Source organism: Amphibalanus amphitrite, unplaced genomic scaffold (assembly GCF_019059575.1).
Source record: "Amphibalanus amphitrite isolate SeventyFive unplaced genomic scaffold, NRLGWU_Aamphi_draft 000459F_arrow, whole genome shotgun sequence".
NCBI classification, from domain to species: domain Eukaryota; kingdom Metazoa; phylum Arthropoda; class Thecostraca; order Balanomorpha; family Balanidae; genus Amphibalanus; species Amphibalanus amphitrite.
In genome coordinates this window covers 459,930-472,359 of record NW_024881953.1, presented here as the reverse complement: position 1 = coordinate 472,359, position 12,430 = coordinate 459,930, and the positions used below count along the sequence as shown (strand labels likewise).

The 12,430-nt window shown below is 46.1% G+C and overlaps 1 protein-coding gene across 1 annotated transcript; it reads left to right on the top strand.

Annotated features, from left to right (window-relative positions):
• Positions 1-1,562: 1,562 nt before the first annotated feature.
• LOC122391867 (ADP-ribosylation factor 1) lies at positions 1,563-10,024 on the top strand. Its single transcript, XM_043386169.1, has 5 exons — positions 1,563-1,826; positions 5,353-5,528; positions 6,439-6,548; positions 8,596-8,721; positions 9,432-10,024. The coding sequence occupies exons 2-5, from the start codon at positions 5,381-5,383 to the stop codon at positions 9,594-9,596; spliced, it is 549 nt and encodes a 182-aa protein (XP_043242104.1). The 5' UTR covers positions 1,563-1,826; positions 5,353-5,380; the 3' UTR covers positions 9,597-10,024.
• The last annotated feature ends 2,406 nt before the right edge of the window (positions 10,025-12,430 follow it).

The following is a 12,430-nucleotide window of genomic DNA, read 5'->3' as shown; positions in this document are numbered from 1 at the left end:
ATTTCAACATTTACGAAGTAGTTTTGGTGCCTTCGTAACATGCTACGAAGCTGTCAGAGGCGCGGTTGACACGTTCTACGAATACCCGTCACGGCCCCTACCGGTTGACCTGACCTGACCTGACCCGACGTCAGACGTGGTCTAAATGCCCAAAGACATCATCTGTGATCAAAACTAGCACGATATTCGTGATCAGCACCCCAGAAAACCCCATAGCAGCCACACTTTACGACTTTCTAACAGGCCCCGATTTTCCCGACTTTTGGGTCATTGACCTGACCTGGAAGGTCGGCCGATGATCTAGGACCTTAAAATTGGATATCATCGGCTTCCTCTCGTGACGGGCAACACGCTCGTTTTTTCCTCGAAGCTCTAGCTCGATCAGGGGCCAAACGCGAGAGGGGTCGTACCAACCCCCAACCCCCCTTGTGCCGTCGAAGGACGCAAATTGGCCTGTGCCGGCGAGGGTTAATGTGCCTGGGAGGCGTAACCGCCGCACGGGCTTGTTTCATGTGCCCTTCGGGTGAGTGAACACCGTAAAGAACTGTCTTTCTGTGCATATTCCTCGGTTGTGCAATCAATTTTTGGCACAAGGTCCGTCGGTGGACTTTTACCACCCTTCCACGTCCTTCCGGCGTGAAGCTTTCCAGTACGCCCGAACACTGGGCAGCTATGGGATCTCTCTGTCATCATGTCCCACTTGATTCATTGACCCAGGTTGTACTGAACTTTTAGGATATTACAGAAAATTGGATATTTGTTAGGCTGGCGGCTGCTTATACATGCTTGTATGTTTTACCCAAACAGAGGAACTTAGCATGGTGTTGTGAATGTCGATACATTTTACAGCCATTGACATTGTTTGCCATTGACAATGCTGCCATACAGCCATTGACAATACTGATTATTGAGAGCCTTGAGTCAGCTGGGAATGTTTTGAGGAGGCTGGGGGTGCTTTAAGGAGGCAGAGGGTGCTTTAGGGAGGCAGGGGGTGCTGAGCTCAGGATTGGGGGTGCTTGAGCACCCACAAAGAGATATAAAGTTACGCTTATGGTACCTACCTACATAAATATCGAAACCTGATCGAAACGGCGTTCCAGAACGGAAGGACTGAGGAGCAGACCATGCAATTGCAATTTAATTATTATGATTGCCTTTGGAATCGAATTCTGATTGGTGCTTTTCAGGCAATACCTATTAATATCCATAGGCGCGGGAGCCGGGGGGGCAGTGGGGGCAGCTTGCCCCCCCAACTCTGGGGCCGTGGGGGCGGTGCCCCCACAGCTTTGGGACGGAATACCACACTTGTTTTTGCAAATGTTTTCTTTTTTTTGTTGAAAAAGCCGAGGGGTAAAAAATAAGTGGCCTAAAACCGGTGAGAAAACTAGATTTGGGGGTACCCTAGGTTAATCTCTATTATGGTGTGCCCCCCCAGTCGGAAAGTAGTTCCCGCGCCCCTGTTAATATCTCAGGTTTTGATAAAGGTAGCTATTTCTAGGGATAATTCTAAATATCACTAGATTCAGAGACGATCCTGCTTGTGCTGCCATCTATATCAAATTTTATTTAATATGCCGTTTGTGCAGTGTTGACTAGAGTATTTGATCCATAGGAATGCAATACGGTTCTAAAATATTTATTAAACTTCAATTTGTCTATTAAAATTGGAATACCGGTCCTAATTAATCATTCAGGTCCTCTTTCACGTGGCATAACCAAAGCGCTTGTTGACCATCAGCTGGTAACCGATCTCTTCCGCCATTTTGGCCTAAAACAGTCGGTTGGGCGTCGTTAGTGGCGGTGTGTGTGGCTGGAGCTAATTTAAAGTAAGTATCTGTTATATCTGGCTGTGACTCCTAAACGTTTTTTCTTATTTCAAGCATATTCCGGTGCGGTACGATTCATTTTAGTCTAGCTAGATGGCTGCTTTTTATCACGTGCTTAAAGTGGCGCAGTTTGCGGTGCTGATTCATCTGCTCTGGTTAGGTATTTTATCGGATAATTTGTGTGGATATTGACACGAGTTCATTGCAATATTTATTTGAATTCATTTTGCATTGGTTCTTAAAGGTTGTTCATTATGTTTGTATTTTTTTTTTGGTGGTAGCCTTTGAAATATGGGACGACGTTGAAAACAGGGCGCCTGGGGCGATTTGATCAAGGCTCTTGAAATTCACTCGCACTAACCACATGACAATCACTGTGTAGAAGGCATAAAGAGGGGGAGAACTTCTCAATAGTCACATGACCTAATATGCCCTCCGGAGCCCTGTTTTCACTGGCGTCCAAAATATGGTGCTTCTGCTATCAATTGTTGTTAAATAATCGGAAGGGCTTCAATGGATTTGTCTTATTTTCACCTGTTTTTATTGCAGTTTTCAGGCTTATTCTATATGTGCTAAATCACTGACCTTTCCTCTGATCAAATAAATTGAAAGCTAAAAGTTACATATAATAAGGTGAAAAAATGAGGTGAGCTTTTGGCTACAAGCCTAGGCAAAGCCAGCTATATTTTCAAGGCTTGTTGCTGAAAGTTACAATTTTGTTGAAAGTTACAAAACTGGATTTCCTATGGTGAAATGTTTCCACTGGAATGTTGTAGCTTTCTCATTGGAATTTTTCCTCAGATGGAAGTCCAGTACATAAATATTTTGAGATGCTTTGGGTTCCCTTAGTTATGAAAAAAATGTACCTTTTGATTCACTCTTATTATGGTGATAATAGCAATAATGATACTTAATAATTAAACACTTTAAACCATCAAAACATCACAGGAGTTTCACTTTGCAGATTGCTTAAGCTATTTTATCAGCAATTAAAGTGAACCAGGGCACTGTTTGGGTTGCTGTTTTTCATTAGCATGCTGCATGTATTCCATGCATTTCTAACAAAGTTATAACTTATATGATGAAGTAACAATATATATTTTAACTTTTTAATGGTTCAGACTTCAGATGCCTTCCCTGTGATCATGATACATATATTTAAATGAAGGTTCTCGGTATTGGGAACTTTGTTGCTTTTTGTTTTTAATGTTATCAGGATGCTACTTATTGATAATCTTACATAACAATGTATAACTTTGGATATGTGCCTGGTTGTATTTAGAATTCTGGAGCTCCTGAATTTGTCTGTCAGTCTATGACTTGACCTGTCACTGGTTCGCTGGCTATATTTGTGCTTATATGTGCTGGTAGCTGAAGTGATAATTTTGGACAGGGAATTTGAGCTATTTTGAAGTAGGTACTTAGTTCTTAAATGTAAATTCCCTGTTATGTGGGTATTTATTTAATCAGTTTTTGAGTGGAACTATCAGCAATGAGTAGGTAGTTTGAGATACTGTGTAGCAACTGGCATCAGGCATATGACCACTGAGATGAGCAGCCCAAGCTCCAGGCCATCTCAAGGATAGATAGGTAACTACTTTTTAACTTACCAAGGTGTTTTTTTCTTTCTGTGTCACTGACTCACTACCCATTATCAAGTGACCAGGAGTGGTGATGAAACAGGCTTCTGAAGATTTTTGTAAGGGTACTTACTGCAAAATTGATTATTCTTAGTGCCCAGAAGGTTCCAGCTACTTGCAGTATCTTGCTTGAGAAAAGTCTTAAATTTATTTTAGTGTGAAGCTTGTGTCACATTTCATTGTGAGATCAAACAATTTATTCACTTGCATAGAGGACATCTGATTTTGTTATATAACTACATTTCTGGTGCTGGTTGTTATTAGGAAGTGAGAACTGCAATAATTTGACATGGTGCTCAAACAATTTTTAGCATTTCCTTGGCATATAATCATAAAGATACCAATGACCCTGTGTCATCTTGTGTTTCTTAAATAATTTGTTTATTCTCTATTGGAAACTCGTCTTATAATGTGGACCAAAACAATTACAAAGATACAGTTGTTGCAAGTTCACTGCACAGTGTGTCCAAAATTGTAATGATGCGGGGAAATCCGCCCATAATGAAAAGCATAACCACATCCTAAAAATGTAAATAAAAACATCCACACAGCAGTCACGACTCATAATAACAACCTCGAACCCAAAAATCTAGGAGCAAGAGAAACACAAACCTCGCAAACTCTTACAACACGCCAAGACAACCATTCAAATGTCCCAAATGTTCAAATATATGACCCAACTTAAACCTCATTTAACATCCTGAATATCAGAATGCCTTCAAAGTTTTATCAGTATTTGATATTTCTACATCATTTTCTCGTGACATAAAAAGGGTCGAAGTCAAGTTTTATTAAAATACGACATCCTTTCGGGCCTTTTTTCTACATCCTCTCCTAACGTAAAATGAATTTAGCCACACTGTCACTGCATGATTTTCGTTTCACTACGTAACATTTGGTTGCCACTCCTAAAGTCAAAATTATTCTTTAAATGATGTTACAATCTGCATAGATGCATTGTAAATGAAGTTTGATGTTAGCACATTTTTCATTGTTTTTATATTGTATTACACATCAAGATTCAATTCTCAGTGGTAAATAGCTTGCTTTCAACACAGTCTATGGAGGCAGGTTCACTATGGTGGAAGCTAGGCTTTCACTACAGTAGCTTGCTGTTCCATAAAAGGCTGAGGGATGTCTATGCAGAGATCGTTATCAGTGGCTTCACTATACTGCCTTGACAGGTAGCAAGCAGATCATGGGGAGGGAATGACTTTTCATCAGGGATGCGGAGTCGGAGCCGCCGGAGCCGGCATATTTTGCCTGGAGCCGGAGCCGGAACCGTAAAAAGGGGGCGACTCCGGCTCCTTTTTTTGAACAGGAAAAAGTTATTAACCTGTTGGTTTTGACAGTTCAAGGCAGTAAAACGTGCGGGATTCAAAATATGAAAATAGCCTTGTTACGCAAATACAGAAGCAACGTGCACCAATCCCATCGTCTTTTCTTCCTTCCACCCGTATTTAATTGCATAGGGGATCTACTGAGTATGGGAGCCGGAGCCGCCGGAGCCGGACCATTTTACTCGGAGCCGGAGCCGACATGGCATTTCACCCGGAGCCGGAGCCGATTTTTTTCCTCCGGAGCCAGAGCCGGAGCCGTCTGAAATTTCCACGGCTCCGCATCCTTGCTTTTCAAGAACTAAATTGTTTATTGTGCATTGTATAAAAGCACCAACAGACAGCATGCCTAATAATGGGCGCAGTCACTTGGTGAAATGACATTTGCCCAAATGCTTATATGAGCAGTAAAATAAATGAAATAAACTATAGTGTCATCATTTCCTGACCACTACTGGTTGAAGTGAGTGCACTAGCTTGATCGTTTCAAGTGAGCTGTATTGAGTGTATCTCATTTGTGTATCTAATTGCAGTTTTTGCACCTCACAGGCCACCCGACCATCTGCAGACACCAATCATGGGAAATGCCTTCGCAATGCTCTTCAAAGGCCTGTTCGGCAAGAAGGAGATGAGGATATTGATGGTCGGACTGGACGCTGCTGGTAAAACCACTATCCTCTACAAACTCAAACTAGGAGAGATTGTCACCACAATTCCCACAATCGGTGAGTGGTTTAGAATGGTTGCAAGTCTAGATTTTTTATCTTGAAAATGCTTGCATCCACTACAGTAAGCTGAAGCTAATGCTGTTGTCTGTTTCAGGCTTCTGTGATTACTGATAAATATTTTGATTTTAGCATCGATGGTTGGCTTGTGTCAGTAAGAAGTGTATTTTGCCTCAATTGTTGCATGAGAAAGCTTTGATATGGTAACCTGTTACGTAATACCCATTATGAATCTCGTTGTCGGTGATAAAGTTCTTTGCGTATTTACGATGCTGTTTTATACCGCATTCGTTGCTTTGTATATTTAAACCTGCTTGATTGTGGCCATCATCTTTCAGCAGTACCTATCCCCTCTCCTGCAGTTGTCGCTGAATGATGATTGAACAAGTGTCATATGCTAGGTATAGTAATTTTTCAGCGCCATCCTCAGCATAGTTTCGGTCGGGAAGTCTCAGTTGTGTTAATCGGACAATCTGCATACACTCTCTGCATCCCCAACCATGTGTACTGTTTGACTGGTGTGACGGGTCGGGGACATGTTCCCCCGGACGGCGGCCCGTCGCCACTATGTCCCAGTGCTCAGACCACCCCTTGGCGACCGTCTGAGGTCGCTGACAGCTCAGCGCCGTCACAGCTGAGCGCCGGTCGCACCAGTAGCCGTGCCCTATCTCACCGCGCGTCCCGGTCCGAGCGGGTGCCGCGGTGACTCACCAGCCGGGGTAAACCCCGGCCGGTCCGCCGCCGGCGCTGCGGTTACTCACAGACTCCAGCTCACTGCTGATTGGGATGATTAAAACCGGGACCGTATCGCGGTCGCATCCGCTCTATGCTGTGTGGGTGGTGTTTTAGTGTTTTATTTAATTGTTGAATGTTGTTGTGGTAACCTTATCGTGTGCTTTGTCTCCACCAGGCTTCAACGTCGAAACTGTAGAGTACAAGAACATTAGCTTCACAGTATGGGACGTCGGCGGTCAGGACAAGATCCGGCCTCTGTGGAGGCATTATTTCCAGAACACACAGGTGAGGCGTCTGTCCTGGCTTTTCTCTCGACCTCTCCCCTTGTCCTTCTCCTCAACAAATTCTCCTCCTACCCCTCCGCCCGCACATGTTCTTGTCAACCAGGGATGCGGAGCCGTGGAAATTTCAGACGGCTCCGGCTCCGGCTCCGGCTCCGGAGAAAAAAGTCGGCTCCGGCTCCGGCTCCGAGTAAAATGATCCGGCTCCGGCGGCTCCGGCTCCGGCTTCTACTCAGTACATACATCCCCTATGCGATCAATTAAATACGGGTGGAAGAAAAAAGGCGATGGGATTGGTACACGTTGCTTCTGTATTTGTATAAGGCTATTTTGAATACCAGATTGTTTTACGCCTTGTACTGTCAAACCGAACTAGGTAAATAATTGTTTCCTGTTCTACTGTTATCTATGTTTCCTCTTAAGAAAAGGAGCCGGAGTCGCCCCCTTTTTTGACGGCTCCGGCTCCGGCTCCGGCTCCGGGCTATATTGTTTCACGGCTCCGGCTCCGGCTCCGCATCCCTGTTGTCAACTAATGCTTTTGTAAGCGGGATGACACAATATCAATTGGTGTTGTTTTATAACAGTTAAACTGCACACTAGTCTGACTCAAATAGGTAGTGTCGATACTGTCTATGCGTACGTTGAAGGATTGCAAACGTTATGCGATAAAACAGGAACACGATATCAGTTTGCGAATCGTGTTGGTAACCGTTATCGGTCCGTGTCATAAAACGTGGCTTTGAACTATTTATCGGCGATACCCCGTACTTCAGCAGGTTTAGTGAGCGTAACCCGCACTAACCTCTTCAGCATTTCTGCAAGAATACTGAATGCACTGGGTTGCAGCCGCGGCTATCTTTCATAACCAAGATAAATTCTATAAATAAACAGCGGCTGTAACGTTCCGTCCATCCGGTTGGACAAGTGACCTTGTCGGCCGTGAGTCAATGTAGCAGCTGTATGACATCAGACTCGCCACCCAATCGGCGTACGGTATGACGTCATCTTTGTACCGAGTGCTTAACCATAGCCAGCCACGGGAGTTCGAGAAATCTTAGGCGGCGGTGAGGGGGCGTCGAATCGGGGCACGGCTGGCGGCCTGTTGATCGTGTAGGAGTGCTTGGCTGAAAGCTCGCTGACGTTAGGTTCGTACCGTGACCGTCAGTGTTTTGGCTCGTTGGCTCCACCATCGTCCACATACCGGGCATTAGTTCGGCCGTGAAAGGCCATATTCAGCCATAAGGTACCAAATGTTCATTTTTCATTAGCCGCAAATGGTTATCAGTGTTTGTCAGAATTACACAAGTTCGTGTTGTTGATTGGCACCTCACTAACATTATTTCGTATATACAGATTCCACTGTATATCAAGCAATGCAATTGGTAACGTTATGAAACGAGCAATGCTTATTTAGGTCTTCTGTCTAATTAATGCTTGTCAGTCGCGTCATTGCCGTTTGCGCAGCACGAATGTCCTTGATGCCCAGCTACCACAGTATGACGCATTAACTTTTAGAACGATCGGACATGGGACGCTGCTCGATTCTCGAATACCTGACAAATTGAAGTGTAATGTGTATATTTGGGATGTCGTCGCCTAATTGTGATCAAAATCAAGCTGCGTATTTGAGCTCGCGAAATGACATCCGTCCTACTATTTCAGCTGCTTCGGTATGTCGGTGGCAAAATGTATCGCTATGCTCTTAGCAAAATTAATTATGTGATCGATTGTGGGAAGCTCATGTGCTAACTTTGTCTTTATCGTTTTCGCCGTGATTGGTCTTTAGTTTGCCTGACAAGTCACTATTGACGAGTAACCAAGTCGCTTTGCTGGATCACTCACGACTAACGTCAATATCTTGTCATTGCTACCTCGTATTTATACCACGTACGTTCACATACGAAATGGCAAGAAAGGGGACAGACTCATTAAGCCAGCATTGAGATTTTCTGTCATCGGGCCACTCTCCATCTATATTCTGTTACGAAGTCTGGCTGATGTACAGTGTTTGTGCCTCCCTCCGTTCTGACAGCACCTCTCCCTCTCGGCAGGGCCTCATCTTTGTGGTGGACAGTAACGATCGGGAGCGAGTGGGCGAGGCGCGCGAGGAGCTCATGCGGATGCTGGCGGAGGACGAGCTGCGGGAGGCCGTGCTCCTCATCTTCGCCAACAAACAGGTACGGCCCCGGTGCGGGTCTGTGGGCCAGTGTCCGCTAGAGACGGACGCTGATCGCAGGAGCCGCGCGATGTCATGGGATGTTGCCCGCCATGGTTTTTGTCTATATTCGGTTGTATCCCTTCTAGTGTGTAACGATTTTCTAAAAAGCCATGTCTCGCAGCTAAGCTGTCCGTCCCATATCATTATTGTTATTGGTTGTCTTGGGGGTATTCTTGGCCGACTGCTGTGATCCATTGACGGCTTATTGCTTCAGCTACCGTGATTAAGTTGTGGGCGAACTGTCAGGTCTGATATCGGCTTATCGGTGGGTCAATCACTGCTCTGAACCTGGGCAATAATAGCTCATCCGTGGGAGTGGCAGCTGCATGGGCAGCGTTCGGAGAGTATCCGGCGAACCATAGCATTGATCTAGTTATGAAACCTTCTAACTGTTATTTGCTGTCCAAGACTCGACTTGTGGGTGAATATGTGGACGGGTGCTACGGCTGTTTGAGTTAGCCTCCGTTACGTAGGATTTTACGTCAGGTTAACGGGTTTGGGTCCGTTTTTTGTATATGAACCGTTGACCGCAAACGAATGACTGGCATACCCGTATCAGCAGCTGCTGTGTTGGGGGTCTGGTTGGTCGACTTTTCCTTGTATGGTATTGCGTAACTGTGATGCGGGCGGATTATGGATAGGTTCAACTGACGGGCTCTGTGTTGACAGGACCTGCCGAACGCCATGAATGCCGCCGAGATCACCGACAAGCTGGGCCTGCACTCGCTGCGGAACCGCAACTGGTACATCCAGGCGACGTGCGCCACATCCGGAGACGGCCTCTACGAGGGCCTCGACTGGCTCTCCAATCAGCTCAAGAGCGCCGCTCGCTAGGCGGACCGCACAGCCACTCACCGAGCGACCGGGCGCACGCGCTGACCGCCCACCGTGTGCCGCGCGCGTGTGCGAGTGAGCGAGCGAGAGAGCCACTGGCGGCACGGACTGAGCCACGCAGAGAGACAGACATTCCGAGGGAGAGAGAGAGAGAGAGCGCGCGCGGCCGCCGGCCCGGAGAGCTGGCGGCGCGCCGCGGGCCGGCCGGCGCCCGCAGAGCGGCACAGCGGCCAGACAGCGCGCCCAGGGAGCTCGCCGGCCGCTATTCGCGTCCAGTGTTGTGCTCCTCATCGTATGAATCGTGTTACTTTGGCTTGCAATCGGGTGGGCTTTTATCAATATTTATGATCAATTATCGCTGTGCTCCCGTTCGGCATTCTGTAAATGAAATTGTTTGATTTAGAAAGAATAAATATTCTCCACAATTAGCTAATGTTTGTTTAGTGTAATCCGGGTGTTTTGATGTTAGACTCAGGGACGTCCTGATTTTGGCACAAAACTCGTACCTATATAAAGTACCAGACAGGACGTACGCTCGCTGCTCAGTAAATGAGGATTTACAACACAATCGTCCAATACCGAACGTCAGGAATGATGGAGCTGTAATCGTCAAAGTAGCCGCCTCTACTGGTAGCTTGATGTCCCGTGCCAGAGCTGATGTACGGATGGGAATGGTTTCATCAGTTTTTAGTAACAATGGTTCTGAAGCGTCGCCTGGTTCACTGCTTGCAAGTCAGGGCCCAGTTCATATAGAGCCCCTTTGCTGCTAAGCGACACTTATCGGAAAGGGGAACCCGACAGACTGGTTCATATAGCCACCCTTACACACCGGCCCAATGTTACCAAAAGTGTCCTTTTGAAAAGTGGCTTTTTGGAAAAGTGTCACTTGCCGACTGGCTTTTCTATATGGACTGGGCCCACATGTCTAACCGACTCCGCCATAGCTCGTAATGCCCAAGATTCCTATAGATGATGCCACCGTTCGTCAGTTCCGCCTTCCGTCAATGACCCCACCCTCGGGAGCCGACGGCCGTCTCCCGATCACACCTGTGTGGCTGTGACGTCACCAGCCGCCTGCTGGGCCACAGCTGCTGCTGCGGCCGCGCACTGTGCACGACGGTGGCCTGGGTGCGTGAGAGCTGCCGAGTCCGCAGTCGGCACCAACCGGGAGCTGCTGCGCATCGAGTCAATATAACGGCCTCTGGATTACAAATGGAAAACTTTCATGGACCTGGGAACAGGGGGCAGCAGGGACGTAGGGGGGGGGGGGGGGGGCAGCCCCTGGAGTTCTATAGTCTTGGTACACAGTACACACTGCATTGAATCCAGATCCCTGCCCTCAGACCGTTTCCTATTGTGGCTTGTGGTCATCAATACACCTTTGAAAATTGACTCAACTCGGAAAATGAGCTGTCTTATAGCAATCCTACTTTAAGAAACGAACTTCTGTGTTGATATTGCACTACAAATAGTCATTTTTGCGTCTGATAAGTAATATGCGTGGCGTCAAGAACAATCTATAGGCGCCACAATAATTTAGACATAGTGACTCAACAACTCATCGTACCAACCAGGCGTGCACCGTGAGCAGCGTCACCGGGAATGTGGCGTCAGCTGATTGATGCGTTTGCTGCTTTTGAACAATTGCGTACGGTACATATCGTTTACATTTGAAATTAATTAATGTGTCAAATTATATTATTATATATTGACACTGTATATTATTATAATGTGTCAAACTATTATTATTACAATGTGTTATTCAATGTATAATCAAGTCATTATTAAAAGTCTCATATTATAATTTGAGTCTTGGCGAGTAAATAGAAATAGCATATGATCCTCGTAGTAAAGCATACACGTATTTGTGAGAAAATGGATAGAATCAAATATAGCAGCGATTCCCTTTCCTGGTTGGCATCGCTTTTTATTTTACATACGCAACCATATATCCCTGATGCCGAATATCAGGCGCCGCCGCGCCGGGCATGGACACACACTTGAGATCGGCACGGACTCAGCCATTGTCAGCCCAGCTTGATGCAAAAGTGCTTCTGTAAATAAAATAACACTGAAGTGGTGCTGGTTCTCCAGCCATTATATCCAGCGCAAATGAAGGCCGAGGGTCGCGCCTTCGTTTTTTAAAGTTATAAGTTCTCTAAGCTATACGACATCCCGGCGTACCACGTCGTCGTGGGCGGCGTTTCACGGCCGCTGCTAGCACACTGCCACCACACGCAGAGAAATCGGTTTCCACAGACCGACAAACTCGGACGCTCCAATATTGAATGGCGTTAGTTAGCTGGTCTCCAAAGTCAATGCAGTGATTTGACATCGACGTGACCCGTGAACCTACGTGCGGAAAATGTACCAAAAAATCCGTCTCGACCATCCGTTCGGAAGCTGGATGAAGAGCCAAAAATCTGCATCCCTCCCAGCGATTCGTATATTCGTCCCCATACTTCAAGAAGTCCGGTTTAAAAAAATATGCGAACAAAACGCACATTAACGGATTTAAAACGGAAACAAGCTTCACCACTCACACGCAAAACTGAGGCGAAACTTGAGCTGTCATTCAATTGTATAAATGATGTGAATTTACCACGAGCACAGCGCAGAACCAACATGCTCGGTCCGAACTCAGCTTTGCAGATACCAGCTCTCACCGCGCCGAATAGTCTCACAAACGGCAAAAACAGGTCTGATGCGTGAAATTCATGGCATTCTAATCGTTAGATCAGTAATATCGCAGTAGGGGAAGCACACAGGTCGTGTTAAATGTACAGAAAAGTCCGCCAAACAATTACATCCATCATGATAACGAATGTCAGTTA